Genomic DNA, 26,978 nt, shown 5'->3' with positions numbered 1-26,978 from the left:
TTTATATTGAGTTGTTTAGCTGAGTATCGGGTATCTAATAGTCGAGGCACTCGACTATAGCGTTCTCTCTTGTTATACATAAAATATGTTTCTATTCTATTCTAAACATGTACCATTTTTACTTAAATATAGAATTTTTTCTTGGATTTAGACCGATTTTAGTTTAGGGCGACAATTTCTACATTTGAGAAAAACTTTCTTGATTTAAGAAAAATTTCCTTGTGATAAGTGTGCCCTCAAATTTTAAAAATTTAAAATAATTTAAATATGAAATATATAAATTTCACAATTTAAAAGTTTATTAATTTTAGTTTACACGTTTTTCTTAATTTAAGCAAACGAGCCCAAAGAATTTATTTCTTTAAGAGGAATTTAATACTTTGGAAATAAATTAATAAATTTTTGTATTCTTTATTTTTATCGGAAATTTATTATTGAACCATTTTACTAGATCCATATTTCTGAATTTCTTACCCGCTTAATACATAGAGGTTTTATTCTAGTAAAGTAAAAATGATTGTATTTGTATCAAAATATCTAATATGCAAGAATAGAGCCCAAAAAAGTATTTATAATTATTCACTGTACAAATGTCTGAACAAAAAGATACAAATGCCTGCATCCGAACTTATGTTTTACATCGAACTTAGCTTACATTTTTGAAAGCATACGCTTGAATCAAAAATTAATTTCAAAGCTTGTGTAGTTCTTATATCGCTTTTTTGTGGGCTTATTTATTTTTACTGCCGAAGCAGCCATTTCAGTTAATAAATGTAAATGTTACGTATAAAATTCGTGTACAGATACTTCTTCTAATTTACATGTCAAAATACTTCGATTTATACACCAATGTATAAAAACACAAAACAACATATTGGAGAAGCGGGAGTAGAAAACCAGATCTTAATATTAACTTCAGAATCTATATTTAAAATATTATGTTTAATTGACATAATTAAGGTAAAAAGTTTTAAATGTTTGTTATATTAAAAAGTTTTATCGAAACGTGAAAGAAAACCAAAATATGAGAGTTGTTCTCTGCGCAATGTCTCTCACGCATTTATTTTCTTTCGTGCCGTTGGATTGTCTTCGGGTCACTTGTTCGGATAGACTTCGTACACTTTCATCGTTAAGTTTTATTTTTAATGGCCGAAAGAGAGTAATTCGGCAAATTGTTGTGGCAGTACATAAAATTTTGCGAAAATCTATATATGTGAACAATTTTTCTTAAAAATAATTCAGAAATATTCCGGGACAATAAAACACAGAATTGTCAATTCATAAAATATACTGTAATCGATTTCTCCCTTGGAAAACAATAAAAATAGTACTACAAAAGAAATGTTTAATGCGAAAAAGTCTCTGTGAACAATTATAAAGAAAATAAATAATAGTAATTAATCCAATAACACGTTTTAAAATATGTGCCAATTATATATTCTCATTCAACAATAATTAAACAGTGTTCTTAACATTATATTTATTTAAAAATATAATTGACTTCAGACAAGTTTCATACTAACATTAAACAAAAAAAAGTTTGGGAAGTAGTGCAAAATACTTTGAGTATATATCAAAGATTAACGCTCAAACGAGTTTTTTAAGAGTTACGTACCAAATAAAATATCTAAACAAAAAATATACAATTAAGGAAAAATAAATTCAATACCCATAAACTGCAAAACCTCCACGACCTGTATTGCTAGAAGCGGGCAACAGGGTAACTTTTAGTAACACTTCGAAATCTAAATGATAATATTAACCTGTATTATGTTTTTTTATGAAAAGTAATTTGCGTTACATTCACCTAAAACATAAAACTTATTAGAAAAACAACCTCACTGATTTCCAGAAAATAGTTTCCGTTCCTTAAATGATGTATAAATATAGTACGAAATAAAAACTTAATGAAAAGCAAAACATACAATATAATGTAACAAAAAATAAATTAAAAATTCCTATAATGCCAAACTGTGGGACATCCAATGGTGAAAAGACTTCGGATTCAAAGGAATTAATAAAAAAAAAAAATTGCCGGGATGGAGAAATACTAATAAAGCCATTTAAGAAATCTTCAGACAAGAGCTCCTTGGACAAATATACGCCATTAATTGACAATAGTACACAACAAAATAATCGTAATGATTTGGAAACATTCTTTGTTGTTCCATCAAGTAGTTCGACCGGAATGTCAGCTTCATTATCCGAACTGCTTTTACGCCAGCCAAAAGCGACTTCTCAGCATTGGCAAACAGCACAAGAGGCAGATAAATGTCAAGAAGAGCTTTTTCGCAACCGAAATAAACTGATTTCTTGTATATACACCAATAGTATGCTAAACCAACAAAATTGCTCACAGCAGCAACTTTTAGCAACACAACTTTTTTATGCTCGACTTTTGCAACCACAGTTAGCAGATCAGGATTCCGAGAAATCCGTCGAAAGGAATACAAATATGGTTAATTTTTCAGGTTTAAAAAAGCCTACGGTTCGTCAAGATGAACTCCCACCAAACCCATCTTCGCAAGATGATAATAACAATATTGAATTACTTAATGACGTCGAGGATTGCTTAAGATGTGGCGATCAACCTTTGATTGAATTTTCTAATAAAAATCAAAGCACGAGGAAAGGAAACATACAAGAATCGGAAAATGGTAATCCTATTTTTAACTATGTACCAAACTTTAAACTCAGTAACGACGCTAAATCCACAGAAGGGTACGATCTACAACACACTTGTGAATTTATACTGGAACATAAAAAAGTACTTATCGATGTTAAAAATAGACTAGAACAACTTTCCTTATTATCAGCTAAATTTAGAAAAAGTCTGGGTGTGCGTCACGTCGATATCAATAATGTCTCTGGATCAGCCCTTGAGGCGACTGTGGGACGACAATTAGATGAAAATTGCAAGTCAATTGAAAGCGTATTGGAACAAGTTAAACGACTTTATAATCAATGGAGCAGCGCTGAGCTCTACTACCTTCGCAGCCTACAACGCTTAGGACTCACATCAGAAGAAGGGTCTGAATTTAGTCCTACTCCAACTCATACCATTATGGCTCTGGCTGCAATAGCATTATCTGATGAAAATGAGTTCTTAACTAAGAAAAGTACTAGTATTCAAATTGAATCTAAACACTTGGATACTAAAAGCGACGCTGATTTGCTCCCTACTTCAGCAAAACCTAAGACACTAAACGAAATAGAGGATATTATATTACATTTAGCTTCAACTGTTAATATGGATAAATCTAATCTAGATAGCTCAACACCTGATGTTTACAGTGACAGTGAAGAATCCAATTCATCACCCGCTTGCTTATGGCATACGAAAGAACGAAGCTTTCGACGTAAAAAGGAGGTAGAGCATTGTACCACAGCAGCTGAAATTATTTTAGAATATGCTTCATTGTCTTCATCAACTAATGCAAACACAATACGCATGCCTGATACTTCCCCATCTGCATCAAACATCACTGATAATATTGAAAATTGTATTGCCATAACACAATCTCCCATTATGGTAAATAATAACCGTGAATGTTCAGCTATGTCAATCATTACCGACCCTGCGTTTTTTTCTGAGTTTTCCACTGCTCCTTCTACAACTTCGACAAGTAGTAATAGTGTCTGCTCGAGTGGAGTAGTTTCTGGAGTTTTTGGATTAAGTCACAGTCGAAGAAAACCAAAATTCGCACGGCGCATTGAAACTCTGACTTCAGATTCTTGTAAAGCTAATATTTTGAAAGGAAATGGCGATCAGGCATTGTCTTACCAGCTAAAAATATCGCCATCAATTACAGCATTAGCTAAAACAGCGGAAAATTTGTCACCTGCCTTTCCTAAGATCACGTCTTCAAATGAAGTTGCAGTAACAACAGCGCAAGAGCGTTCCATAGCCAATATGTTAAAAGCACGGCGAAGCGCGTTAACGGCAGATATTGGACCAACCGAGTATGAAAGTTTACCCCTGCTAGATGCTCCATATGACTTAAGTATTGGAACCAAGATAAAAGACATGTAATTTTATATTGCCTTCCTCCTAATTAATTTAAGAATTTAACTTATTTAAGTCATTCTCAACTTAAAATGTACTTATTTTTAAAATTTGTGTATTTATTATTTGCAAAATGGTTTTAACGTAAGTGCATTGCGCCCTTATAAACAATTTTATAATTTTTGTCCGTCAGGCTCTGTGCAAACTATTTAAATTTTTATTAAGCCATGTACATGGCTAGACCGGCTCGGCTGTTGATATTGATTAAAATTAAAAATTAATATATAGCTCTCTTGCACCTCGTCAACAGAAAACTTTCAATTAAATGTAGTTTTCTGTACGTAAAACGTAAAGAAAATAAAATATTTGATTAATCCGTTACAATTACGTCTACTAAGAATTTTATTGAATTTCGGAAGTCAACTCTTAGACCGATAAAATTACAAATAACGCAAAACAAGGAAGGAAAGCTAACTTCGGGCGGAGCCAAAGTTGATATACCCTTGCAGAATATTATGTACATTATATTCTCCAAAATTATTCATATGATGCATTCTTAATACTCATAAAAATTCCAACTTCCTAACCTTATAAACACCAAAGTTATGTCATTTCCGATCAATCAGTTATATGGCAGCTTTAGGATATAGTCGGCCGATCCTTATGAAATTTGATAGGTCGGATTGATTGGCCAAAAATAAAGCCCTTCCCTTCCTAACTTAACAAACACCAAAGTTATGGCATTTCCGATCAATCAGTTATATGGCGGCTATAGAATATAGTCGCCCGATCCTTATGACATTTGTTAGGTCGGATTGATTGGCTAAATATAAAACCCATAGAAAATCCCATCTTCCTAACTTTACAAACACCAAAGTTATGGCATTTCGGATCAATCAGTTGTATGGCAGCTGTAGGATATATTCGACCGATCCTTATGAAATTTGATAGGTCGGGTTGATTGGCCAAAAATAAAACCCATAGAAAATCCCACTTCCTAACTTTACAAACACCAAAGTTATGGCATTTCCGATCAATCAGTTATATGGCAGCAATAGGATATAGTCGGCCGATCCCGGCCGGTCCGACATATATACTGCGTGCAAAGGAAAGAAGGGTGTGTGCAAAGTTTCAATTCGATATCTTTAAAACTGAGAGACTAGTTTGCGTAGAAACAGACAGACGGACAGACGGACATGCGGACATGCTTATATCAATTCAGGCGGTGATCCTGATCAAGAATATATATACTTTATAGGGTCGGAGATGTCTCCTTCACTGCGTTGCACACTTTTGACCAAAATTATAATACCCTCTGCAAGAGTATAAACATATATCAGATTATTATACCCTTGCAGAGGGTATTATAATTTTGGTCAAAAGTGTGCAACGCAGTGAAGGAGACATCTCCGACCCTATAAAGTATATATATTCTTGATCAGGATCACCTCCTGAGTTGATATAAGCATGTCCGTCTGTCTGTCGGCCGGGATCGGCCGACTATATCCTATAGCTGCCATATGACTGATTGATCGGAAATGCCATAACTTTGGTGTTTGTTAAGTTAGGAAGTTGGGATTTTCTATGGGTTTTATTTTTGGCCAATCAATCCGACCTATCAAATTTCAAAAGGATCGGCCGACTATATTCTATATCTGCCATATAACTGAACGATTGGAAATGCCATAACTTTATTGTTTTTAAAGTTAGGAAGTTCGGATTTTTATGAGTGTTAAGAATGCATAATATGAATAATTTTGGAGAATATAATTTACAGAATATTCTGCAAGGGTATATCAACTTCGGCTCCGCCCGAAGTTAGCTTTCCTTTCTTGTTTATTTAAAAAAAAATCATTTTTTTCTTTGGAGTAATCGTGGATAATCTAATAACATGTTTCTATACCTTAAGAAAGGTTGATAATTGAAGGTAATTTGTTTTACTAAAATATAAATATTGTGAATGTCAATATTCTCTTTATGCACGCGGACTGAGATAATGCCCTGGAAGGCAAAGGGCTTAAATAGTTTGCGTATTATACCCATGCAGAGGGTATTATAATTTTGGTCAAAAGTGTGCAAAGCAGTGAAGGAGTTATCTCCGACCCTATAAAGTATATATATTCTTGATCAGGATCACCTCCTGAGTTGATATAAGCATGTCCGCATGTCCGTCTGTCTGTCCGTCTGTCTGTCCGTCTGTCTGTCCGTCTGTCTGTCCGTCTGTCTGTTTCTACGCAAACTAGTCTCTCAGTTTAAAAGATATCGAATTAAAATTTTGCACACACCCTTCCTTCCTTTGCACGCAGTATATATGTCGGATCTGCCGGGATCGGCCGACTATATACTATAGCTGCTTTATTGATCAGAAATGCCACAACTTTGGTGTTTTTAAAGTTAGGAAGTTGGGATTTTCTATAGGTTTTATAGGATCGGCCAAATATGAATATGAATAATTATGAATAATTTTGGAGTATATAATTTACAGAATATTCTGCAAGGGTATTTCAACTTCGGCTCCGCCCAAAATTAACTTTCCTTTCTTTTTTTTTTTTTTCGCGTTGAGTCACACGGCCTACTTACCCGCCCAACCGACCGAGGGGCGCAGCCGTGTATCGTACGGCACGATTCGCGATAGGATAGACGCGAGATAGGAAAATAAAGGTAAAGGTCCGGGGAAAAAAGTAATAGTTAGATCAATCTTGTGCCAATGAAGCAAGTATTAATCGTTTTAGGAGCGGCAGAGAGTCAAGATTTGATATTACAGGAAAAAGTCTATTATAGTCAGAACATAATACTCTGAAAGGCTCATGCAAGGCATATTTAGATCTACAATGATTTAAAATTAGGGGAATATAATTTATAGTTAATCTACTTGGCACAGAAAAGTTTAGCCGACTTAACAAGTCGGGGCAGTCAATATCACCATGTATAAGGTTATAAATAAAGATAGTACCAAGCATCGTTCTACGGTTGGCTAGGGATGGTAAATTAATCAAAAGAAGTCTACTAGAATAAGAAGGTAAGATAAGATGTGCATCCCAGTTTAGGCGCCGTAAAGCAAAAAGAAGGAAGTTTTTTTGTACAGATTCAATATATGTATTCCGTATTGTGGACTCCAGACGGGAGACCCATACTCCAGAATCGGACGGACTAGCGAAATAAATAAAGTTTTAGTCAAATAAGGATCATCAAATTCTTTTGACCACCTTTTAATAAATCCAAGCACTCCTCTGGCTTTATTAACCATGGACAAAATGTGGTTAGAAAATTTTAGTTTAGGGTCCAAGAGAACGCCAAGATTGTTTACAAGAGTTATTCTATCCAAAGAGCTGCCACTTAACGTGTAAGTCGCGTATATCGGATTGGCCCGATAAAAAGTCATCAGCTTGCACTTGGAGCCGTTTAAATTTAGTAAATTATCTCGGCACCAGTTTTGAAAATTATCTAGATCGGATTGCAAGTCTAAATGGCAGGAAATGTCCTTATACTGCAGGCACAACTTAACATCATCTGCGTACATAAGTACGCGAGAATGACTTATTACATTATTTATTAACGAAATAATGTAAAAAGTAACGGACCCAGATGGCTCCCTTGTGGGACAGGAGGTAACACGGAGAATTTCAGAAATTGAATTTTTAAAAAGGACCCTTTGTGACCTGCCATTTAGATAACTTGAAATCCATTTAAGCAGATCAACTGGAAAACCTAAAAGGTCAAGTTTATGAATAAGAAGTAAGTGATTTACAGAGTCAAATGCTTTACTAAAGTCAGTGTAAATGACATCTGTTTGAAAACTACTATTGAAGCCTTTTATCACAAATGTAGTGAGCTCTAGAAGGTTTGTAATTGTGGATCTACGTTTAATAAATCCGTGTTGACACGGAGAAATAATTGATCTGCAAAAGTGCTGCAAATGAGGAGTAATAATTTTTCAAAAAGCTTAGGAATAGCTGACAACCTCTTTAGTTACTGGCTTCTAACTTGTTACCTTTTTTGAAAAGAGGAATAACAAATGATTCCTTCCAAATATTTGGGAATTGGGACGTTTCTAGAGATAAGGTAAACAACTTGTGAAGAGGTTTGCACAGGGCCTTAGCGCAATACCTAAGCACGCACCCAGGAATACCATCGGGCCCTGGCGAATAAACAGGCTTAATACGAAGAAGATCCAAAAGAAGAGAGCTTTCTGTTAAAGTGGGACAGAATATGAGGTTTGACTTGGGCATGGTGTAAGAATAAGGCTAAGATGAATAATCTAAAGTAGAGTAAGTCGTTTGAAAAAATTGGGCAAATATATCGGCTATTGCCTGATCTGTGGTTCCCGTCATGTTTTCGAACGACAGCGAGGAAGGAAAAGAATTAGATTTACGCTTGGTGTTAACAAAATTATAAAACTGTTTCGGGTCCTGAGAGAACTGGACCTTACAACGGTTTAAGTAACTATTATAACACTGAGCATTAAGCACGGTAAATCTTGACCGAGCACTTAAATATCTAGTAAAAACAGATTGAGAACCGGTATTTTTATATTTCCTAAAAAGTCTGGACTTTACATTTCTTAAGTGTGTCAACTCTTTGCTAAACCAAGGTGATTTATTGGAAGTTGACGGATAGTACCACGGAACACAGGAATTAAAAAATGAGTTTATTGCAGTATAAAAAACATTAACTGCATCGGACATATTATTGCATAAGTAAAGATCAGACCAATTAAAGCCAGAAATAAAATTATTAAGCCTCAGAAAGTCTGCCTTGCGAAAACAATGTATTCGTTTGGATTTTTCTGATTTTTCTTCTATAACTCTACCCGTATCAAATGAAAGTTCGATTGTTGGGTGATATGGATCTTCAGGTTGCGTGAGTGGTGCTACTTTGGACAGAAACACACCTTCAGGATTCGATACAAAACACAAATCAAGTAGGCGACCTAATGAATTTCGAACATGGTTTACTTGAGATAGAGATATGTCAAGCAGGCCATCAATAAAATCATGCTGTGCTATAGGTAGTAAGACATTCGATCCATCCTCAGTGGACCAAGTAACTCAAGGTATATTAAAATCACCTAGAACAATCAACTGATCCCTATCGGAAAGCTTATTTGCAACGGACTTAATAACGGATAGGTGATTTAAATAATCAGGAAGTTCAGACAACGGCGGAATATAAGAGCATGTTATGTATATAAAGTTACCAGGAAGCGATAACTTTATACAAATAAATTCAATGGTATTGAATTCATCAAAAAACAAGAGAGAACGCTATAGTCGGGTGCCCCGACTATCAGATACCCGTTACTCAGGTAAAGGGAGTGCGAGGGAGAAGGAGATAGAAACTTTGATCACGCATAACTTTTTAACGAATGGTCCGATTTGAAAAATTTCTTCTACATTTCGATAGGTATTGATAAACACAATAAAACTGCATTTTTACTTTTCCGAAATATTAAAATTTTTAAAATCGTATATAAGCGATTGTGGGCGTTAAAGGGGGCGTGGCACCTTTTTGAAACAAACTTGCGCTGCGTAGGAACTCCTAGAATCTGCATGCAAAATGCCAATCTTCTAGCTTTTATAGTTTCCGAGATCTCAGCGTTCATACGGACAGACAGACGGACAGACAGACGGACAGACAGACGGACAGACAGACGGACAGACAGACGGACAGACAGACGGACAGACAGACGGACAGACAGACGGACAGACAGACGGACAGACAGACGGACAGACGGACATGGCTATATCGACTCGGCTAGTGATCCTGATCAAGAATATATATACTATATAGGGTCGGAAACGCTTCCTTCTAGCTGTTACATACTTTTGCACGAATACAATATACCCTTTTACTCTACGAGTAACGGGTATAACAAGAGAGAACGCTATAGTCGGGTGCCCCGACTATCAGATACCCGTTACTCAGGTAAAGGGAGTGCGAGGGGGATGGAGATAGAAACTTTGATCACGCATAACTTTTTAACGAATGGTCCGATTTGAAAAATTACTTCTACATTTCGATAGGTATTGATAAACACAATAAAACTGCATTTTTACTTTTCCGAAATATTTAAATTTTTAAAATCGTATATAAGCGATTGTGGGCGTTAAAGGGGGCGTGGCACCTTTTTGAAACAAACTTGCGCTGCGTAGGAACTCCTAGAATCTGCATGCAAAATGCCAATCTTCTAGCTTTTATAGTTTCCGGGATCTCAGCGTTCATACGGACAGACAGACAGACAGACGGACAGACAGACGGACAGACAGACGGACAGACGGACAGACGGACATGGCTATTTCGACTCGGCTAGTGACCGTGATCAAGAATATATATACTTTATAGGGTCGGAAACGCTTCCTTCTAACTGTTACATACTTTTGCACGAATACAATATACCCTTGTACTCTACGAGTAACGGGTATAATAACTCCTCAGATGGGAAGTTTTTCCTGTTGAATTTATTTTTTTAAAAGTATAACGAAACCAAAAGCTGATTTACTATTGGTGTAGTGGGAAATTATCCTTAGATAAACCTAATTTAACATAATCAAATATCAATAAGTCTACAGAAAATAATATTCAATTCAATAATTTATTTATATTTTTATACTCTTGCAGAGGGTATTATAATTTTGGTCAAAAGTGTGCAACGCAGTGAAGGAGACATCTCCAGCCTAGAAACTATATATATTCTTGATCAGGATCACCTCCTGAGTTGATATATGCATGTCCGTCTGCCTGTCTGTCCGTCAGTCTGTATGTCCGTCTGTCTGTTTCTAAGCAAACTAGTCTCTCAGATTTAAAGATATCGAATTGAAACTTTGCACACACCCTTCTTTCCTTTGCACGCAGTATATAAGTCGGAACGGCCGGGATCGGCCGACTATATCCGATAGCCCCCATATAACTGATTGATCGGAAATACCATAACTTTGGTGTTTGTTAAGTTAGGAAGTTTAAATTGTTTTATTGTTGGCCTACCAAATTTTATAAGGATCGGCCGACTATATCCTACAGCTGCCATATAACTAAACGATTGGAAATGCCATAACTTTGGTGTTTTTAAAGTTAGGAAGTTGGGATTTTTTATGAGTATTAAGAATGCATCCTATGAATAGTTTTGGAGCATATCATTTACAGAATATTCTGCAAGGGTATAACAACTTCGGCTCCTCCCGAAGTTAACTTTTCTTTTTTGTTATGCTTAAATATGTTTAATAACAAAAATAAACTTTGCAATTTTCCTATAAATTTATCGTTCGTTTCTATGAAAGCTATATAATAAAACGTCTGATTTTCATCACTGTGGATGGCAGTACACTCAAAAAGCCTTACAAAAATGTTTAAATGATTTTTCACAAAATTAGGTATCCAAAAGCTTTATATGTTGAAAGTGCGTTATTTTAGACTGTTTTCACATCGTTAAGATGAGTTTTTATACCCTTGCAAAGGGTATCCAGTGTTGGCCATATATCCGACCCTATAACGTATTTATATCAACCTCGGTTACAGCAGATGTAGCGAGTCTTCGCAGCCTCTATTGCCCAGTATTCTTATTGTCAAATTATTGACAATGTCTTTCACACGCCACACTCAATTCAACAAGAAGTATGACAAAATCTAGCAACGCAAACAAAGCCAACACGTACTCAGCTCTTAAACTGAGTTCCCAACCTACTAGGTCTATCATCATGACCACCACAACCCGTGGTCACACCTTAGAATCGCAATTCAAATGTGGCACTGCCAAATTTAATAATTTTGTTCAATAGCTTCAGAAAAATAAAACCCGGACTATGTTTTTACATACCCTTTATAATATTCTACAACATAAGTTTATTTATGATTGCTCTTACAAGGCATTTCTTTCATTTACATGCCAAATTGCGAGTTTTAACTTTATAAAATAACTTATTTATCCGTACGAATTAATGTTAATGAACTGGACTTTATTTTCGTTTCTTTCAACATTCTTAGCTTTATAAAATCATATTCCAAGTTACACAACTTGACTCTCGTTATTCAACTAATTAACACGAGTTCTTCGCCAAACACACCTCGTCAAGCACATTGAAGTGTCCATCTCCAAACAAGGCAACTTATTGAATTACTTCATTTTTAGTAAGCTCTTCTGGAATTTGGACATCCGGTAGCTTTCGCAAACTTTCTTGTGGATACTTATATCGTGTAGACTTTACATATCAGTCTCCGTCCAAAACCTCAGCCACCAAGCAAGGCCCTCTAGACTCTGGATCCAATTTCGTTAGCTGTCTCTACTTGATTTTAAGCAAGACATTGTCATTCCCACTGACCGTAGCCTTATTTTGCATGTTCTTAGCGGCTTACTCTTTTAATTTCATCTTGTCAATTTCGGTTAGAATATCCCTAATAGGAATCAACTCCAATGAACGAGAAACTATTGGTAAAGTTCTAAAAGTTTGTAGTGTTACGATTAACTGTGCAAAGCTAAATGACGCACTCGAGCTTGTCTTTACAGCCGTCAACAGATTCTTAAGTGTACTTATAACACATTTAACTTGACAGTTGGCTCGACTTGCACCATTCCAATTCGATGTAGCTGCATCTTTTGATTAGAACTTGCACAGACTGTGCACCCGTAAAGCTCAAGTTTTTTCAATTTCCATAGAAGGATTCTTTTTGGAATTGGGTGTAATTCATTAATTATTTTTCATTTTGTAATAACTAATATATCTAATTTTTAGGCTAAAATCACGTTTTTGACTTTAAAGTGTTATCAAAAATGTAAAAAAATTTCGGTGAAAATTTGTGAAAACATTGCATAAATGTTGTACTTTGATATCGTCTGAAAAAATTCATGAAAATAGGCCTTTTTTTTTGTGCAATTAACCGTACCCTCCCCTTAAGGGTCCATTCTGGTTAGTTTCTTTAAAAGAATCGAAATTTTTTTTTTTTTTAGCTACAAGTATCTAGAATATTATACTAAAAGGGCAAATCGAAATACGTAATAGTTTAAAAGTTATGAGCCTCCGAGCCGGCAGACTCAAAGGAAGTGGAGCGTACATAAAACTTTAAACGCTTTTTCTGAAAAACTACATTTTTCAGTCAATTTTTAACGAATCTTAATGTTTTTTATACCCTTGCAGAGGGTTTTATAATTTTGGTCAAAAGTGTGCAACGCAGTGAAGGAGATAAAGTATATATATATTCTTGATCAGGATCGTGTCCTGAGTTGATATAAGCCTGTCCGTCTGTCTGTCCGTCTGTCTGATTCTACGCGAACTAGTCTCTCAGTTTTAAAGATATCGGGTGCACACACCCTTCGTTCCTTTGGACGCTGTATATAAGTCGGAACGGCCGGGATCGGCCGACTATATCCTATAGCTGCCATATAACTGAACGATTGGAAATGCCACAACTTTGGTGTTTTTAAATTGTCCATGGAATAAACTAGAATTACATTGATGCTTATAGATTGCCTTTTTTATCGACAAAAAAATTAAGAAAATTTCTGTAAAAACGACACTAAATTTTAAAAACGCCGCCATGTTGTTTTTTTTTATTCAATTTCGATAAATGTAGTCCATTCCATAATTACATTTCAAACGCATTTTAAAATGTTAAATGTTAGAATCCTGCCTTTACTGTCCAAAACAAGTTCCAACCGCTCGTACGCTTATTGCTTCGTTGGTAAAGCATACGAATTAGCAAGGCAGCCAAGTTCCTTTATTAAAGCAGGTAAATTCAATTAATTTAGAGTGCATGGAATTGTTAAAAGCCACTAGCCATATCTAGTGAAGTGAAATATTTTGCTCCCCGGAGTCTACCTAATTGATCTGATATCGAAGCTAAAGGAAACTTATTAGCTCCTTATTGCAGAGTATTATAATTTCAGTCAAAAGTTTGAAACGCAGTGAAGGAGACATTTGCGACCCTATAAAGTATATATATATATTCTTGATCAGCATCACCAGGAGAGTCGATCTAGCGATGTCCGTCTGTCTCTACGTCGGTCCGATTCTACGTAACCTAGGCCCTCAGTTTTAAAGCTATCTGCTTGAAACTTTCCCAAAAGTTGTCTTTCTATTGCAGGTAGTATATAAATCGGAACGAGCCGGATCGGGCGACTATATCATATAGCTCCCATAGGAACAATCGGAAAAAGGAATTAAAAAAAGTATAATTTTGTTGTTTTTAATTATTTTTTTTAATAAATAAATATTACCAAATATTATTGCCATAGAAACGATGGCAAAATGCAGCGCAAAATCGACATAGCTTCATTGTTTTTAGTAATATAGGCATAGAAATTTAAATTTAGTCGATTTGTAATAACTGCAAGGGTACATAAACTTCGGTTTGCCGAAGAAAGAAAGACAACTTTTTGGAAATTTTAAAGCAGATAGCTTTAAAACTGAGGGACTAGTATGAGTAGAAAGGGATAGGGACAACTACATACCAAATAAAACGGAACTTTACTTTAACTATAATTAGACAAAAACTTTTCTCACGTTTTGGCTATTTGTAAGCGATAAAGATAGTAAGCTTTAAAGTGGGCCTAATCAGTTGTTAAAGAAAAATTCACTAGTATTTCTTATTTCTAACTATATAGCTCTTATAGTTCCCAAAATCACGACAGTCATATGTACAAATACCCGTTCCTTCAAACCTGTTAAATAATTTTTAACGTGAAACGAGCATAATTTATTTGTACAACTTTCTAAAAAAACAAGAAAGGAAAGCTAAGCTCTGTAAATTATATTCTCCAAAATTATTCATATAATGCATTCTTAATACTCATAAAAAATCCCAACTTCCTAACTTTAAAAACACCAAAGTTATGTCATTTCCAATCGTTCAGTTATATAACAGCTATAGGAAATAGAAATTTGGTAGGTCGAATTGATTGGCCAAAAATAAAATCCATAGAAAATTCCAACTTCCTAACTTTACAAACACCAAAGTTATGGCATTTCCGATCAATCAGTTATATGGCAGCTATAGGATATAGTCTGCCGATCCTTACGAAATCTGGTAGGTCGGATTAATTGGCCGAAAATAAAACCCATAGAAAATCCCAACTTCCTAATTTTACAAACACCGAAGTAACTGTCTGTCCGTCTGTCTGTTTCTACGCGAACTAGTCTCTCAGTTTTAAAGATATCGAATTGAAACTTTGCACACACCCTTCTTTCTCTTGCACGCCGTATAAAGGTCGGAACGGCCGATATCGGCAGACTATATTCTATAGCTGCCATATAACTGATTGATCGGAAATGCCATAACTTTGGTGTTTGTAAAGTTAGGAAGTTGGAATTTTCTATGGGTTTTTATATATTGCCAATCAATCAGACCTACCAAATTTCATAAAGATCGGCCGACTATATCCTATAGCTGCCATATAACTGATTGATCGGAAATGCCATAACTTCGGTGTTTGTAAAGTTAGGAAGTTGGGATTTTCTATGGGTTTTATTTTTGGCCAATTAATGCGACCTACCAGATTTCATAAGGATCGGCAGACTATATCCTATAGCCGCCATATAACTGATTGATCGGAACTGCCATAACTTTGGTGGTTGTTAAGTTAGGAAGTTGGGATTTTCTATGGGTTTTATTTTTGGCCAATCAATCCGACATTTCAAATTTCATAAGGATCGGTCGACAATATTCTATAGCTGCCATATAACTGAACGATTGGAAATGCTATAACTTTGGTGTTTTTAAAGTTAGGAAGTTGGGATTTTTAAGAATGCATCATATGAATGCATCATATGAATAATTTTGGAGAATATAATTTACAGAATATTCTGCAAGGGTATTTCAACTTCGGCTCCGCCCGAAGTTAGCTTTCCTTTCTTGTTTTGAAATATGGCTGTTTTATCAGCTTTATTTGTTTAACTATCCTGGCCTTATCTCTTTCTATTTAATTTTTTCGCATTTTAATTATATTTGTATGGTAAAAATAATACAATTTATTAAAATACAGGAAAAGTTTATACATATTAGTAATAATCTTGTTTTGCTTTTCAGGAACTTGGACACAAAAAACTCATCAAGTACACAATCGAACGATTCTAAGGAGAGTTTAAATGATAAAAAAAAACCCCATATTAAAAAACCACTTAATGCGTTCATGCTCTATATGAAGGAAATGCGTGCTAAAGTTGTTGCTGAATGTACACTGAAAGAATCGGCAGCTATTAATCAAATATTAGGGAGACGGGTAAGACAATTATAACATTTATACGTGTATACGCGTAGTAAGATTTATCCAATTTCAATTGCGATTAAAAAGTTTTGGGATCTTTATAAATATCGTTTTTGGATAGCACGCCAAAGTTAGAGCGAATTTCGTAACATTAACACACGGAATACAAAAAATAAAAAAAAATATACGATTATAAATACTGCTTCTAATTGATTACCTTATTAATAATACTTTTGTAGTGGCACGAACTTTCCCGCGAAGAGCAAAGCAAATATTACGAAAAAGCTCGACAAGAGCGTCAATTGCATATGGAATTGTATCCAGGGTGGAGCGCACGAGATAACTATGGTTACGTGTCAAAAAAGAAAAAGCGAAAAAAAGACAGATCGACAACGGATTCGGGAGGTACTGCACAAAATTCTCAAAATGTTACACTTTTTTCTTTTTATTGCATTTCACTTTTATATTATTTCATTTAATCACTTACACACAAACAACTTAAAGCACACATCTAACATTAACAACTAACCTACTAAAATTAGAAATAACAGTACATTTAAAAAATAAACCTTTATGTAATTTGTGTAAATACTTGATTATATTTAAATATTGTAAAGTTCCGTAACTAAAAAGAGTAATCACAAACAAATCTATTCTTTGAAGACGTATAACTTGCTTTTGTAGCTTTGAAGATAACTTAGACGAGTTTAACCATAGTTAGTCAATGTAAAAATAGATCTATACATGTTTATAAATCGGGATCGATTTACTAACCTATTTGATTTGAATTAAAATATTAGTTAAGATTTAATTGTAGAAAAAAACGTACAAAATAACAAGAACATGATGTTTTACATCGTTGATTCAATAATGTTATAATTGTAGTGGATCTAACATAACTTTTTTATTGGTGAAAATGTGCCAGTAAAAGATTGGGTTTATATATACGCTTACCTATTGATATTTATGTATTCTATTTTTTTTAAATCAGTCAGCATCGTGGCGGACCTATAAATTAAGAACAAAAACTTTTCAATAAAGATTAGCTTAATATACAAAACATGTACGAACACAAACACAAACACAATTAACATATTACCTATATTACAGCCAATTTGCTTTTCATATTCCCAAAAAAAAAAAAAAGAAAATACAAAATGTTGTCAGAAATTTGCTTATTTAAATTTTAAATTTTTTCTTAACAAATACTCCTGTAATATGAAAAAGTGTTGTAATTAGACAAATTTAAATTTCAAATAACGAGTATTAAAATGCTCTTTAGAGCATTATCATGTAAAATATGCATACTTTTTTTAAATTCTCTAAGCAAGCCTGCGATTGCCCACCTTTCACTGTGTTCTAAAGTATTACCAAAAAGAGTTACGCTGCCAAAGATGCACAAATTTTGTTTTTAAATAAATTACAAATACTTGAGATAAAACTAGCATTTAAAGTAATATAATAATATTTGAATTACTTTTTAATAAGGGGCTTGTCACTAGCGATTGGCTGTAAAATATTGCTATTAATGAAAAAATATTGGCAAAAGAGTTAAACTAAAAATCATAAAAACAATTTAATTGAAACAATATTTTCTTATAAGTTTTAATTTCAACCGATTCTTTCTTTAAGAATCTGACAAACGATGGTAAATTATCATCCGAATCTAAATTGGGCATCTCGAATAGAATTGGCGAAAGCATGCGCCCGAAACCGTATTGAAGATCGATCAGTCCAAGCTTTTTAAAACCTCGCATTAGAAAACGATCGTTGAATTACGCAGTGCTACATATAAATTAAATTAATCTAATGTTGTCTTCGCATTCTAAAGTTACTTCTCATAACTAGTTAAAGTTCAATTGGGTTATGTTTACTTGGTCCTCTTTAGAATGAGTGAATGAAACAGCGTTTTAAATACATTTTTTTAGAACTCCTTTATAAACAGGGTGTCTCATCCAGAGTAGTAACAATAAAGATGAGTGCCATTTGCCTAAATTTCTTAATAAAATATAAAGTAATGATTTGAAAAACTTTAGGTGTGCCGATCGACAGTGACTCCATATATATATATATATATATATATGAGTATAATCTAATTTAGACTGACGGACAAGGCAAGATCGACTCTGCTGATCATCCTGATCAAGATTAAGTTTAACTGGTGTAGTTAGTTGCTTTAAGGTTACTTAAACAAACTTTATTCAACGATCTATTTTTAAATTATTTTTTTCCAATACAATTTTTTTTCAATACAATTTTTTTTCATGTTTTGTTTTATAGTATTTTAAAGTATTGAACTTTATATGTTTACAACATAGTTTTTAGATAATCCGAAAATATTTGTTTATTTGTTATAAATTATGTAAAATATTATGTTTTTTTTGCTAAAAAATAATAATAAATTTTTTCTTAATTAAAACAATGTAATAAAACCCAAATCATTCGTCAGTACCCCTTGAAAGTGCCAAGTATTTTAAAACAAGCTAGGATATTATATTATTTTAAATAATCGACATCAGGCTAGTTTTACACTTAAGGGGTTATCCGGGTCTTGACACTTCAAAAAATTCATTTTTTTCAAACTTTTTTATATAATAGTACAAAGTTTCAGGAATGTTGTCTAAAAATTTCAAGTCGATCGAAGCAAAACTGTAGGAATGGGAGAAATTTAAAACCCAGCGCGTCGAACGTCACAACAAGCCATTCGGGCTCTGGCGTCGGGCAGATGCGGCACTTTAAACGCGTTTTTCTCAAAACCACTTTTTTGAAGTCGGTAGTCACGATTTCTCAAAAACTATTGCACCGATCAACTTCTGGTTTTGCACACTTCTTTTAAACATAATTCTCTTGTCCTTAACGGAGGGATTTTTTAAATTTTTAATTACAACTCATTTTATAAGCCAAAATATGGCCAAAATTTACGTAAAAAATGAGACTTTTTATGAAAAGCGCTACAAAAATTCAATTTTTAACTTAAAAAAAAAAATGGCTCGTAGAGGACAAGCGAGACACATTCACTATCAGAATAATTTTGGTTTTTTGATTTCAGATAAAAATTGGCGGAGATATTTTGCCTACCGCAAAGACACAATTTTTATGAGGTCAAGTTCAAGCCTGCCTCAACGGCTCAATTTTAAAAATTTTTGGTTCAAATTTTTACACAATGTTGGTCAAACCATAAACATTAATGTACAATAAATTAAATTTGTGAAATGGTCGTAAGATCTTTAAAAAAAATTCACGAAAATAGGCTTTTTTTCGTGCTCCAAGACCCGGATAACCCCTTAATCAAATCTATCTTTGCTTGCACATATGTAGATCCAGTTGCCAACTTAAAGATATCAAATAAAATTAAGAAAGAACCCTTTACCCCGTGCCGTTACACATTAATAGGTAAAAAGGCAATGTAGAGCATTTCATGCGCTCCTTGAAATGAAAGCATAAGAACCATTCAGGAGACAGTTTTTCGACGATCTTCCTTTCCTTTACAATCGCTTTTAATATGGATTTAGCGATCCGTTTTCAATTCGAGAGTGAACAAAATGCACATTATATAGCAAAGGGATCCTTAAAAAAAAGAGCAGAGTTGCGCTTTACAACAATATATTGTGTGTGCTCTAGGCATCATTTAATTTAGATATTATAATAGACACATGTGTTTAAGAGTCTGAAGAGTTTTTCTGATAGATACCGTATATTAGTATTTTCTTGAATTAACCGCCTACAAAAAGTTTTTTCTTTGTTGTGCATTTTTCAACGTGCTGTGTGTGTCCGTGCTTACTAATTATATAAACTTTACTTTTCATACCCTTGCAGAGGGCATTATAATTTTGGTCAAACGTGTGCAACGCAGTGAAGGAGACATCTCCGACCCTATAAAGTATATATGTTCTTGATCAGGATCGCGTCCTGAGTTGATATAGGCATGTCCGTCTGTCTGTTTCTACGCGAACTAGTCTCTCAGTTTTAATACTCATAAAAAAATCCCAACTTCCTAACGTTAAAAACACCAACGTAATGGCATTTCCAATCGTTCAGTTATATGGCAGCTTTAGGATATAGTCGGCCAATCCTTATGAAACTTGGAAGGTCGGATTGATTGGCCAAAAATAAAATCCATAGAAAATGGATTAAAATCCATAGTAATTACTAACACAAATTTTGAAATTATACCCTGGCAGAGGGTATTATAATTTTGATAAAAAGTGTGCAACGCAGCGAAGGAGACTTCTCCCGACCCTATAAAGTGAATGTATTCTTGATCAGGATCGCGTCCTGAGTTAATATAAGCATGTCCGTCTGTCTGTCCGTCTGTCTGTTTCTACGCTAACTAGTTTCTCAGTTTTAAAGATATCGAACTGACACTTTGCACACACCCTTCGTTCCTTTGCACGCAGTATATAAGTCGGAACGGCCGGGATCGGCCGAATATATCCTATAGCCGCCATATAACTGATTGTTCGGAAATGCCATAACTTTGGGGTTTGTAAAGTTAGGAAGTTGAGATTTTTTATGGGTTTTATTTTCGGCCAATACGACCTACCAAATTTCATAAAAATCGGCCGACTATATCCTATAGGAAGTTAATATGGTTTTTATATTTAGCCAATCAATCTAATTTTATGAGGATCGGCCGACTATATCCTATAGCCGCCATATAACTGATTGATCGGAAATTCCATAACTTTGGTGTTTGTAAAGTGAGGAAGTTGGGATTTTCTATGGGCTTTACAGAATATTCTGCAAGGTTAATGTGATTAGTTTTCGGTATAAAATTAATAGGACAATTTAAACACATATTATTTTTAAAAAAAAAAATGTCGAATACGCCGCTGATCGGATATCTATATCCGAAATCTGACAACGCTTCGAAATTTATATTCTATAGCCTCCATAGGAACGTCGCTTAAAAATTGGTTGTTTTCGAAAAACTATACGAACTATTTTGGGTCCATCCCTGTATTAAGGGGGGTATTTACATTTTTTTCCTATTTTTTTTATGCCCTTGCAGAGGGTATTATAATTTCAGTCAAAAGTTTGCAACGCAGTGAAGGTGACATTTCCGACCATATAAAGTATATATATTCTTGATCAGCATCACCAGAAGAGTCGATCTAGGCATGTCTGTCCGTACGTCTGTCCGTACGTCTGTCCGTCAGTCCGTTTCTACGCAAACTAGTCCCTCAGTTTTAAGGCTATCTGTTTGAAACTTTCCGAAAAGTTGTCTTTCTATTGCAGGTATTATATAAGTCGGAACAAGCTGCCATATAACTGAACGATCGGAAATTCCATAACTTTGGTGTTTTTAAAGTTAGGAAGTTGGTATTTTTTATGGGTTTTATTTTTGGCCAATCAATCCAACCTAGCAAATTTCAAAGGGATCGGCCGACCATATCCTATAGCTGCCATATAACTGAACGATTGGAAATGCCATAACTTTGGTGTTTTTAAAGTAAGGAAGTTGGGATTTATTATGAGTATTAAGAATGCATCATATGAATAATTTTGGAGAATATAATTTACAGAATATTCTGCAAGGGTATATCGACTTCGGGTCCGCCCGAAGCTAGCTTTCCTTTCTTGTTTATTTTTATACCCCTGCAGAGGGTATTATAATATTGGTCAAAAGTGTGCCACGCAGTGAAGGAGACATCTCCGACCGACCCTATAAAGTATATATATATTCTTGATCAGGATCGCCTCCTGAGTTGATATAAGCATGTCCGTCTGGCCGTCTGTTTGTTTCTACGCAAACTAGTCTCTCAGTCTTAAAGAAATCGAATTGAAACTTTGCACACACCCTTCTTTCCTTTGCACGCAGTATATAAGTCGGAACGGCCGAGATCGGCAGACAACTGATTGATCGAAAATGTGTTAACTTTGGTGTTTGTTAAGTTTTTCTATGGGTTTTATTTTTGGCCAATCAATCCGACCTATCAAATTTCATAAGGATCGGCCGACTATATCCTATAGCTGCCATATAACTGATTGATCGGAAATGCCATAACTTTGGTGTTTGTAAAGTTAGGAAGCTGGGATTTTCTATGGGTTTTATATTTGGTTAATCAATCCGACCTACCAAATTTCATAAGGATCGGCAGACTATATCCTATAGCTGCCATTTAACTGAACGATTGGAAATGCCATAACTTTGGTGTTTTTAAAGTTAGGAAGTTGGGATTTTTTATGAGTATTAAGAATGCATCATATGAATAATTTTGGAGAATATAATGTACATAATATTCTGCAAGGGTATATCAACTTCGCCTCCGCCCGAAGTTAGCTTTCCTTTCTTGTTTCTTTCTTGTTTTTTCTGAATGCACACCATTTGAAGAATATTGCAATAAAATTTTAGATTGATCCGAGTATTCGGTATTTAGTATTTCGGATTAATTGGCCAAAAATAAAATCCATAGAAAATCCTAACTTCCTAACTTTACAAACACCAAAGTTATAGCATTTCCGATCAATCAGTTATATGGCGGCTATAGGATATAGTCGGCCGATCCCGGCTGTTCCGGCTTATATACTTCGTGCAAAGGAACGAAGGGTGTGTGCAAAGTTTCAATTCCATGTCTTTAAAACTGAGAGACTAGTTGGCGTAGAATCAGACAGACGGACATGCTTATATCAACTCAGGACGCGATCCTGATCAAGAATATATATACTTTATAGGGTCGGAGATGTCTTCTTCGCTGCGTTGCACACTTTTAACCAAAATTATTAAACCCTCTGCAAGCTATAAAAATAAAGCTATGTGGATTTAGCGATCGTTTCTATGGAAGCTATATGATATTGTTCGATTTTAATTTAATTCTAAAATTTAATTTTTAAATTTAAATATTACCATATTCCATAGAACAACAAAAAATAATTAAAAACAACAAAGTTATAATATTTTGCCGAATGTTCCTATGGGAACTATATGATATAGTTGCCCGATCCGGCGCGTTCCGACTTATATACTACCTGCAATAGAAAGACAACTTTTGGGAAAGTTTCAAGAAGCTTTAATATTGAGGCACTAGTTTGTGTAGAAAAGGACAGACGGACAGACGGACGGACAGACGGAGATTCAGACGGACATGGCCAGATCGACTCTCCTGGTGATGCTGATCAAGAATATAAATACTTTATAGGGTCGGAAATATATCCTTTACTGCGTTGTAAACTTTTGACTGAAATTGTAATGCGCTCTGCAAGGGTATAAAAATATAAAATATATTTATAGATATATGTATATATCTATATATATATATATATATATATATATATATATATATATAAATAATTATATTATAAGTATTCCGCAGATCCCGCAGATCACAATAAATAGGATGTTACAAAGACCAGCAATACTCGGAATCGCAAAAATGATTAATTGTTATAAATTAAATTGTTCAAATTAACTTCTATTGGTAATATGTTTATTTTTATGATGTGTTCAAGTAAGTTTAAGTAATCACTCGTGCAGGTTTTTTTTACTAGATACGTTTTATTTCGTTTTTTCCTGGTGATATGATCGTTTCCTTAGTCTCTTATAAGATAAATATAACATTTTCGCCATAATCGTACTTATGCTTAAAGGTTTATCTTTCAGTTTCTATAATAAAATTAACAAACTTGAAAAAATAACTTTAATTCTAGACCATTTAGCGCAAAATATTACAAAAATACTTAATAATAAGGACAATGTATCGATACAAACTTGAATCTCTTGTTCGTTAAAAAAATGCTCAAAAATAATTTATTTGCAAGCTTAAATATTTCTCATTATCCGGTACGTAAAAACAAATAGGTATTATTATATAGGTTCAATACTAATTTAGATCATAGCCAAAAAATTTTTGGTGTTGAAAGCCCTGGTACATTATATATATATATAAGCAATACATTGAATTGGCTGATTATGTATTTCATAATTCCGATACATCTTGCATACTATTATTATATAATATGTTTTTCGCGAAACATCGCGTTTATCCCACACCCAGTGGCATGCCTTGGGGCGTGAGGAGCAGGCGAAGTATTACGAGTTGGCGCGAAGGGAGCGACAACTGCACATGCAAATGTATCCCGATTGGAGCTCTCGTACAAATGCCTCTCGGGGCAAAAAACGGAAGCGGAAGCAAGAAACCAACGACGGAGGTTAGATACATTTTCTTAAACTATTCTACGAATTAAAATCAGTTTATATAACGCCAGAAAAGATCAATTAAATATTAACAAAGTCAAATATGATGAAATTGTTAGAGGACATATGTAAATCCCTTTTTTTAATAATGTTAAAAAATTCATATATGTATATAATACGTACTCATTAAAACTTGTATTATTATAATATGCTTCAAAATTGGAAACAAATTAGCAAACATTTATTGGCTCAATATATTGGCAAGGCACATACATGCACACTTGTCGGAATTCAAAATTCATCAAAAACCTGATTCTAAAACTTATTAGGATAAATTGTCTGTAGATCAAAGAATTTTTTTAATATAATTTTGAAGTGGCATGAAATTGTAAAAACATTTTCTTAATTAAATTAACATAGTGCATGTAGAAAAACTAGTGAAGCAATCATTTATTTCAATTATATTTTAAAGTAGCATAGCAAGACATGCATGTATTTAAAATTAAAGGTATTTATTTTTTACATAAGTTAAGTTAGTTTAAAGAATAATAAAACTACATTTTTTAATTGGTATTCGCAATCATCATTCTTTTGTATAATCGGTTTAACGTAGAGATAACCAGTATTAGTTATTGTTCATAATCACATTACCTTGTTATCGATATTATCCTTATTAACAAATCAAAACAGAAATGAACAAATATTATATTATTATATTAAATTGGTCTTTATTTTCGTAGGTAATAATATGAAAAAATGTCGAGCCCGATTTGGACTGGATCAACAGAATCAATGGTGCAAACCATGCAGGTATGTTTCAGCTCTTTTGGAGTACATGAATGTGTACTTAAATGTTCTTAAAAACGTTACTACAAAGGACGTTACAAGATTCACGCAAGCATTTTTCTTTCCAATCGAATTAAAGAATTAAAATTTACAATTAAATGTACCTTATAATTTTTCTAAAAAGTTTTGCTGTTATGGATTCTTTGCCTTTTACTGAGAACATACCGACATTACCACAGGTTGCTGTTGTACGGAATACAACAATTTTAGGAAATTAACATTTACAAAATTTGCTTACGTTATGACTTAATGACTATACACAAAACTTTCGAAGCATACAATATTTTTTCTAGAGTAACCCTTTTTGGTAGAATCGAAGGGTATGTTCTATTTGTAAAAATGTATGTAACATGTTGTAAGGGTTGTTCAAAATAGCAACTAAATGTTTTGTATTCAAACAAACAAAACCTCTCCCAGGTCAACAATTGTAACTATACAAAATTATTTCGATAATTTTATTTCAAAATAAAAGTTTGGCCTTACGGTACCGTTGGACGCTTCATTAAGAGCACTACACTTAAATTTTTTTATGGTACCATTTTTGTTAAAGTAGAATTTACGTTTTTGTGCATATTATATTTTATACCCTTGCAGAGCGTATTATAATTTTGGTCAAAAGTGTGCAACGCAGTGAAGGAGACATCTCCGACATAATTAAGTATATATGTATATTCTTGATCAGGATCGCGTCCTAAGTTCATATAAGCATGTCCGTCTGTCTGTCCGCCTGTCTGTTTCTACGGTTTTAAAGCTATCTGCTTGAAACTTTCCCAAAATTTGTCTTTCTATTGCAGGTATTATATAAGTCGGAACAAGCCGGATCGTAGGACCATAGGAACAATCAGAAAAAAACAATTCAAAACAGGAAAGGAAAGCTAACTTCGGGCGGAGCCAAAGTTGATATACCCTTACAGATAATTCTGTAAATTATATTCTCCAAAATTATTCATATGATGCATTCTTAATACTCATAAAAAGTCACAGCTTTCTTACTTTAAAAACACCAAAGTTATGACATTTCCAGTCGTTCAGTTATATGGCAGCTATAAGATATAGTCGGCCGATCCTTATGAAAGTTGATAGGTCGGATTGATTGGCGAAATATAAAACCCATAGAAAATTCCAACTTTCTAACTTAACAAAAACCAAAGTTATGGCATTTCCGAGCAATCACTTATATGGCAGCTATAGGATATAGTCGGCCGATCCTTATGAAATTTGGTAGGTCGGATTGATTGGCGAAATATAGAACCCATAGAAAATTTCAACTTCCTAACTTTAAAACAAGAGAGAACGCTATAGTCGGGTGCCCCGACTATCAGATACCCGTTAGAAGATAGAAACTTTGATTACGCATAATTTTTTAACGAATGGTCCGATTTGAAAAATTTCTTCTACATTTCGATAGGTATTGATAAACACAATAAAACTGCATTTTTACTTTTCCGAAATATTTAAATTTTTAAAATCGTATATAAGCGATTGTGGGCGTTAAAGGGGGCGTGGCACCTTTTTGAAACAAACTTGCGCTGCGTAGGAACTCCTAGAATCTGCATGCAAAATGCCAATCTTCTAGCTTTTATAGTTTCCGAGATCTCAGCGTTCATACGGACAGACGGACAGACGGACATGGCTATATCGACTCGGCTAGTGACCCTGATCAAGAATATATATACTTTATAGGGTCGGAAACGCTTCCTTCTAGCTGTTACATACTTTTGCACGAATACAATATACCCTTTTACTCTACGAGTAACCGGTATAAACACCAAAGTTATGGCATTTCCGATCAATCAGTTATA

The 26,978-nt window shown here is 34.1% G+C and overlaps 1 protein-coding gene across 12 annotated transcripts in view; it reads left to right on the top strand.

The window, feature by feature from the left end:
• Positions 1-26,978, top strand: part of LOC108043637 (protein pangolin, isoforms A/H/I/S) — a 76,131-nt gene that overhangs the window by 33,325 nt on the left and 15,828 nt on the right. For 3 of the 12 annotated variants that reach the window (XM_044460607.1, XM_044460606.1, XM_044460605.1), the window contains exons 9-11: positions 16,019-16,211; positions 16,436-16,601; positions 25,071-25,140. In XM_044460607.1, coding sequence (XP_044316542.1) covers positions 16,019-16,211; positions 16,436-16,601; positions 25,071-25,140 — 429 coding nt within the window. Of the gene's footprint in view, positions 1-989; positions 4,030-16,018; positions 16,212-16,435; positions 16,602-24,190; positions 24,345-25,070; positions 25,141-26,978 lie in introns of those variants that run through there. The other 9 variants (XM_044460603.1, XM_044460601.1, XM_044460608.1 and 6 more) reach the window with 7 other exon arrangements.

This window comes from Drosophila rhopaloa, unplaced genomic scaffold (assembly GCF_018152115.1).
Source record: "Drosophila rhopaloa isolate 14029-0021.01 unplaced genomic scaffold, ASM1815211v1 contig_203, whole genome shotgun sequence".
Taxonomy (NCBI): domain Eukaryota; kingdom Metazoa; phylum Arthropoda; class Insecta; order Diptera; family Drosophilidae; genus Drosophila; species Drosophila rhopaloa.
The sequence above is the reverse complement of the archived record's forward strand: the minus strand, read 5'-3'. Positions and strand labels throughout refer to the sequence as shown.